The sequence below is a fragment of the Haemaphysalis longicornis genome, unplaced genomic scaffold, assembly GCF_048455015.1.
Source record: "Haemaphysalis longicornis isolate Haplotype H1 unplaced genomic scaffold, Haemaphysalis longicornis Haplotype H1 scaffold_1, whole genome shotgun sequence".
In the NCBI taxonomy this organism is placed as follows: domain Eukaryota; kingdom Metazoa; phylum Arthropoda; class Arachnida; order Ixodida; family Ixodidae; genus Haemaphysalis; species Haemaphysalis longicornis.
The window spans coordinates 349585103-349592048 of NW_027526203.1; the positions used below are offsets into that span (position 1 = coordinate 349585103).

Sequence of the window (6946 nt, forward strand, 5' to 3'; positions counted from 1 at the left end):
TCTCCCTATCGTCCCCCCAACCCCCTACACCAGCAGGAGTTCAGGTGTCCGCCCCCTTGACACCCATGAGTTCGGTTTCTTCAGATAGGCCCTATGTCTTGGAATGAATAAATGAAACCACGTTTATTCGACATCATAATGTGCCAAAGTCACTGCGGTGGAAAGGGAGACGGTGTTATAGCAGAGGGAAAGGGTAGGGCTGCCTCCGTTTTATTAACGGACGTTTAGAGGCAGCTAAGTGGTGGCCGCTTGAATCTTGTGGCTGTCGCGGAGCCGATCACCAACCGGTGGCGCCGCCGGGTCTTGAAGGAACAAAATGAGTGCTCGCCGGATCTCGGTGGCTCGATGCGGAGGCTTGGGATCCGGACGGGCCCATGTCCGGAGAGAAGAAGGCCAGGGTCTACTTTTTATGGTGGCCAAAGCACGAAGACGAGGTGGGATGTGGAGGGGGCACTCCCAACACAGATGGTCGAGATCAGCACGGCAGTTGCACGTGGAGCAGGTGCCAGTTACGGGTGGTGGTGTGTCACCCTTGTGAAAACGGTTCAGCAAAAAAGGAGTAAGAAGTGTGCTTGTCTGAATTATCCGAAGCAGGACAGACTCTCGGCGTGTGAATACCTTCGAGGTGAGCTGCGGTATCGAGAGTGGATTGCCTACTGCTGTGAGGTAGGCAGCACGTTGAGATGCTTGTCTGCCATCAGATCTGCTAGCTCGCGTGGGGTAGCGAGGAGATGAAAAGGAGTATCGGAGGCTCTGGCTAGCGCGGTGTAAAGATCAGCCCGCGCTAATCTATGAGCCTTCTCGCTTCCGGGGATCCCACAATGCGCGGGGACCCAGAGGATGGTAACATTGTGACCGCGTTCACGGAGTAGGCATGCCTGGTGCTGGATCTTCTGCAGTACATGATCTGCGTAAAGAAAATTAGAGCATGCCCGATGGGCAGCCTGGGAATCAGTGTACACACAATGGTGAACGGGGTCAGTTTCAGATGAAGTTTCGAGGGCCCACTCCAAATAATCTAGAATGGCCATTAACTTTGCTCGGGCGCTGTACATCGCCTCTGTTGATACATGATGGCGGCATACGAAGTATTGCTGGTACCGTCTGCGGGAAGTGCAGCGTCCGTGTATACGATGTGCTCACTCAAGGGGAGGGAGCTCGTAGCCTTATCATGCCTCTTGGCGTAGGCAAGGCGTCGCACTCGCTGAGTAGGGTCCATATTAAATGGAAATGGCTCGCCATCGATGAGTATAGTGAGTTCCCACGGTGGCGTTTTGTTGGGCAGAGTAGGCAATGTGTGGATGTCATACCCGAGGAGCATGAGCAAAGCGGCCGCTTTCTAGCACAGGCACTGCTTCCACTCACAAGTGGAGTTTAGCAGATGACAGGGGCGCGAATCCCTAAGGTGATGTCAGTAGACAGAGGCGCCACTCAAACACGTATAAGTGGACCGAGAAAGGGTGTTCTTGTGCGCCTGTAAGTTGTTCGGGCCTAGTGAAAAACCCTGGAAGCAGCGGAACCGTTGCCGCTTCTGTGTATAAATTCCACCTTCTTGGTGGTTCATATCAGTCAACATTGGGGGCTGCTCTAAGAGCGCCGCCCTGCCCGTCGACTCCATATGTTGTTCATATATCGTCGCTATTCATCTTTCGTCATCATCATCATCACCAGCCTATCTACGCCCACTGCATGGCAAAGGCCTATCCCATTATTCTCCAATTACCCCGGTCCTGTGCTAACTGCGACCAATTTATCCCTGCAAACTTCTTGATCTCATCTGCCCATCTAACTTTCTGCCGCCCCCTGCAACGCTTGCTTCTCTAGGGATCCACTCTGTTACCCTCACCCTCTGTTACCCTCTGTTACCCTTTGTTATCTTTCGCCATGCAGTAAACCTGTTGTTTGTTCTCGCCTCTTTTTCGTCAACACCAAGGCCGCTCTTATGCTTGCCGCTAGTCCACCGCGCTACCACTACATGACGGAGGCGACGGAGCTCGGGACGGGAAGGCCTTCGCCAATGTAACACTGACTTTGCCTTTACGGCGAAGTGCTGCACACTCGGAGCACGATCCTGTCGAAAAGAAACGGGAGGATTTCGCCGTTTCAATGCCCCCCCCCCCCCCCGCCTCCTTCCATTTCCTGAAAAAAGATTTTTAAAATTTTTTTACCTACCCTTCCAAAATAAACTTGTGAGAACCGTGAAAGCGTTCTCACATCAAAACTGTGTCAAAAGTGCGTCAAAAGTTTCGTTAAAAGTGCGTCCAACCTTCGCTGAAAGTGCGTCCAATCGATCGTCAAACCTTCAAAGACCCAAATCGCACACGAAGAACGAACCCATACGACGATTTTTCGCGCACTAAGTAAACGCATCTACGAACGATCTAAATGTGCACCGATAGTGTATATGAGATAAACGTATACTATTGTACTATGTACTTCATGATCGGTGCGTGTATTGCCTTATCTAGAATCGTTCCTTTTTCGCTATTTTCAAGGAACCGTTTTGACACAGTGGAAGCCAGGTTTCATGCACGTGCCGTGTGCCCAGAGAGAGCTTTTCGGCCTATCGACCGGTCTATGGAGAAATGTATTAGTTTTTTTATAGGACGCCATCGGTCCCACTAAGAAAGCGTTCGCTTCAAAAGCAGCCATAGTACCGCAGCCGTTGTAAGATGTGTTCACAGTAGCGGGGAAACAGTCCCACCGCGGCTCTTAACTGTCCCAGGTTCGCAGACATGCATGCACCGGCAGTATGCTCACTCTCCGAGCGCACGCCATGACACCCACTTTATGGAGTACCAGTACCTCAGTACGGGTATCTACCGTCACCGTGAGGTGTGGTGCACCCTCCCCACTAAACCATGCAACTTGCGGGAGCACACAGGCAGGCGATAAAATGCCGCCTGCTGGCATGCACGCTGGGTGACCGCGCCTACAAATAGCGCGGTTTTAATTTTACGGCTCTTGCAGGCGTGTTGCCGGCCCATATGCCTCGCGGGCCGCGGCGGTGTTCAGTTGTCGCACGTGCACGGTTGGCGCACACAAATGAACATTGCATCACGTGCAGTGCTGTCTAACCTCTTCTTCATTTTCTCCAGTTGAGCGATGGAAGCAAAACAGAAGACAAATCACCAGTAAAATAAGACATCAGGGCAATTTTATAATTTGTACAATTGTTTAATCACGTATCGTTAGATCCTTTTTAAATTTATGCTTGCTGTTCGACAGCCGAAACGCTGTCCCCACGTCACCGGCGTGCAGTAGGGAAAGAATGTTCACGTGGGGAATTTCCGCTGGCTGTCAGACACAGCACGAGCCATGGTGCCCTAAAGCAGCATAGAAGAAGATCCAACCGAGACGGTAAAATGGTGTCGAAGGTAAGCTAGAGTAAGCAATTTATGTGTATTTTCGTATGACGTGTGCTAAGAAGACTTTAGCCGAGAACCACGAATGCTTTCTGGGTGTGGCCCCAAAAGCTCACGATTTGCGTATCATGGTAGCGGCGTTCCGAGTTGTCGACCTTGCACTCGAGTTCCTTGTAGAAGCAAAAACTAACTTCACTTGCACGGTGCGCGCCTTGGATGATGTCTTTTGTACCGTTCACGTTTGCGAAACGCTACGAGTTCATAATTGCAAACGTTCTCTCCAAATTTCTTGAAAGATTATATTCATGTTTTGTATGCGCTTCTGAAAGCACGACTCAAGCACAAGGCTTGTTCGGAGCAACGCCCGTGGACGTCTGAAACCTACATATTTGGCGCGCTAACGCATTGAGCCCGTATAATTACTCTAATACCACGTTTAGCATCTGTTCAGAGTATGTATATACTTTCCAGCTGTTACATTCTTTTGTGTGTGTGGATTTACAACTCTGACTCAACCCACGGTGAACTGGGAGGTTCTATAATCTGCGGGCGGTCTACGGCGAGCTTTGTGCCTGCTGATCGACTTTCTGTACTGTTTTGTTGCTGTAAACCTTTTGTTGCGGTAATTTTTAAAATTTATTTCTTGTTTAATAAAACGCTTCTTTTTAAAACCGCGCCGCTAACCGTAAACATTTTTCGATGTAACGTCAGCGTTGGGCAACGTTCCGTTGGAAACATTGACACCGCTCCTCCCAGCAGGCCTTGCTCTCACGGCCAACAACGCGTCGTTGGCGGCGTCATCATTCCGGATCGTGTACCATGGCTTCCAAGCGTGCTCAAGATGCCGGTGACACGTCAGGTGTTGAGAAAGAGGCTGAGAAGCCCATAAGAATTGACAAGTGGGACGGATCCGCTGTACGCAACGCCCTGGACGACGCGGTGAAGAAGGTACTCACAGAGAAGTACGGCTACGTGGAAAACCACCGGCTCACCGATGGGCGTCTGGCCATCTGCAGCATCGCCGTTGGCGCGGCAATGTTTGCGCTTCTGTGGGACTTCTTGTACCCGTTTCCAGAGTCAAGAACGGTGCTCATCGCCTGCGTGCTCTCCTACTTTTTTCTCATGGGCGTCCTGACTCTGTACACTACGTTCCTCGAGAAAGGCATCTTCCTTGTGGCGCTGCAAAAAGACAAAGCTGGCTTCGACCCCGACTGTGTCTGGACGGTGAGCTCGTCGCTCAAGCGTTTTGACCACATCTACCACCTCCAGATTCACTACAAGGACGGCAAAACGAAAAAGACGCGAGAGGCCAAGCTGGAGAAGTCCATCGCCAGCTGGTTCGACGAAAGCGGCACGCTCATCAGCGATCTCTTCGACCCCGAGGTGTGCAAGCTGCACAATAGCCTGCTGGCAGAGAAAAAGGAGAAGTAACTGTTGTGCATATATATATTCTGCTGTTCATTGCTATTCTGGGTGAATCAGGGTCCGGGTACCTTTTGTTTCTTCGCTAATAAAGTAGCCGTCGTAATATGTTAAGCGGTAAGCAACCGTACGTCGACGAGCAACTAGTTTTTTTTGTGTTCCTAACATTCGCAAAAGCCTGTACTGCCTCTGTGCTGGCAGTACATGCGTTGCGTAAATCTTGTGTAATGCGTGTCGCGGCATCAAATTAACAGGCGACATATTTAAGCCTTAGTACAGCACTGGGTTCTTTGCGCACTTGGTAACGATTTGCTTCAAAACGTGTGAATTGCAACCTGCATGGTAATGTGCAGTTGGGCTAGTTTCAAGAAGCGCACGTTTCACTTCACTTCTTTTCACAGCAGCTGGATGTTATTGGGGAGATACTGTGCTATCTCTCACTCGCAATTTTTTCACAGAAGCCGGGACTGTAATACTGAAGCTAAAATGATGAAAACAGTCACGACCTAGCTGTTCTTGACATTGTGGGAGGGTTCAGGAATTAACTTTGTCAAATTGTGTGGCCAGTTGCCAACGTGCGAGAGCCACTTGAACTTTTCTTCTATTTTTCAGATTCCATAATTTACAGTAATGTTTAAACCAGCACCCCTGATGCCGTAACTAAGTGTAGGTTTGTACATTTCATTATACTTGAATTTCAATGTTTAAGGAGATGTCACTTAATTGCCTTAGTCATTGAATTATGGCCAAATTAACTGGTCTGTTTCGAAGCCTGTGCATTGGGCTAAAAGGCTAGATGTGCAATAAAACAGGCCTTGCCCCTTTCTGCAGTGTCGATGTAACATGGCTGTTGTGTTGTGTGCGAGAAAAAATTCCCGACACCATAACTGAACTTGTGTATACCTAAAACCGCTTATTAAAAAAAGGTGATTTTATGAAAACCAAGCATATGAATTTCACGTAGAGGATAACTTCGAACTATGGCCATTGTTTATTATTCCTGTGGCAGCACAGACTTGACTTGCATCTGCATTCCATTCATGTGTGTTCTTTATGGCATTTGGAACCTCTTGAAAGCCTATTGTGCTTTGAAGAGTTATTTATGCAAGTATGAATTTCTGGTAGCCCTTAATTATGTAACTGCCGACATCTGTTTCAGAGTTCGGTGATAAGTAAGGAAACAGCTGTGCAAAAATAATGTTCTAAGAAACATGCATTAACTACCAATTTCAGGAAAAGTTATTGACCTATGTGGACATGAGTGCTTCATTGCTGATGGGCAAAGTTTGAGCACCAAAACCATCTATTTCATTCCATGCCGTTTCATTAGTCACTATGTTTGGTAATGGTTTCTAGCACAATAATTTTAGTGCCTGTGGTGACATAGTAAATTCTTTTCTGAGGGAATTGAATAAGCATTTGGCAATGTCTTATTTTAGCATAGTACAGTTGTTTGCTAGAAGTTTATGGTTAACGTTATGTTGCACAAACTGCAAGTCTTCTTGCATTAAAAATACCTTGTGTAAGTTACTTTGTAATTGTTTTGTCCTGCACAGTGTCGACCATAACTGGCCTAGTCTGCAAAAGTGTATTTTGGTATTGACTAGGTGAAGCACTTTGAATACTTGGTACACCACCTCCTCATAATATTTGTTCTGAGCAAATCAGGTACCTACTTTTGTAACACTGCATCAGCTGTGCAATGTTTCCTCTGTGAAAGATGAGCCCAAAAGTGCAAGCAATTAGGTAAACTCAATTTTAGGAGAATTTTTGGAAAATGCTGTTACAAGAGCTAGAGTTCCTGTGGACAGAGTAAAAACTGTCATGAAACGTTCTTTAAATAAAATCTACTGTGGACCACGTGTTTTGTACCATATGTCTTCCAAGATTCAAGCATTTACTTTTTAATTATGTGAGATAGTTTTATCAAGACAATCTGAAATTTCAGCGTAGGACTCGCATTTGTGCTTTTATTGAGCATTTTAAGCGTTTGTGCTTTGATCGAACATGCAAGCTATGGCAGTCAGGAGCAAAATTAGGGCACGACAACCAAAGTTACATTCTTTTTCTTAAACATATTTGATTTCACATGAGAAGGATTTGAAGTATTACTGGTCTAGGAGTGCAAAGGTTAATAGTAAATAGACTTGTTAAAACAG

At 47.3% G+C, this 6946-nt stretch overlaps 1 protein-coding gene and 1 pseudogene across 2 annotated transcripts; one reads left to right on the plus strand and one right to left on the minus strand.

Annotated features, from left to right (window-relative positions):
* Positions 1–234: 234 nt before the first annotated feature.
* On the minus strand, positions 235–1321 carry LOC144159856 (uncharacterized; annotated as a pseudogene).
* Positions 1322–3350: 2029 nt separating this feature from the next.
* Positions 3351–6651, plus strand: LOC144154202 (signal peptidase complex subunit 2-like). 2 transcript variants are annotated; one of them, XM_077685829.1, is made up of 2 exons: positions 3351–3377; positions 4122–6651. In XM_077685829.1, exons 1-2 carry the CDS (start codon positions 3366–3368, stop codon positions 4794–4796), a joined length of 687 nt encoding a protein of 228 aa, XP_077541955.1. In that variant the 5' UTR covers positions 3351–3365; the 3' UTR covers positions 4797–6651. The 2 variants fall into 2 exon arrangements, with proteins under 2 accessions (XP_077541955.1, XP_077541956.1); XM_077685830.1 differs by having other exon boundaries at positions 4125–6651.
* Positions 6652–6946: the final 295 nt, after the last annotated feature.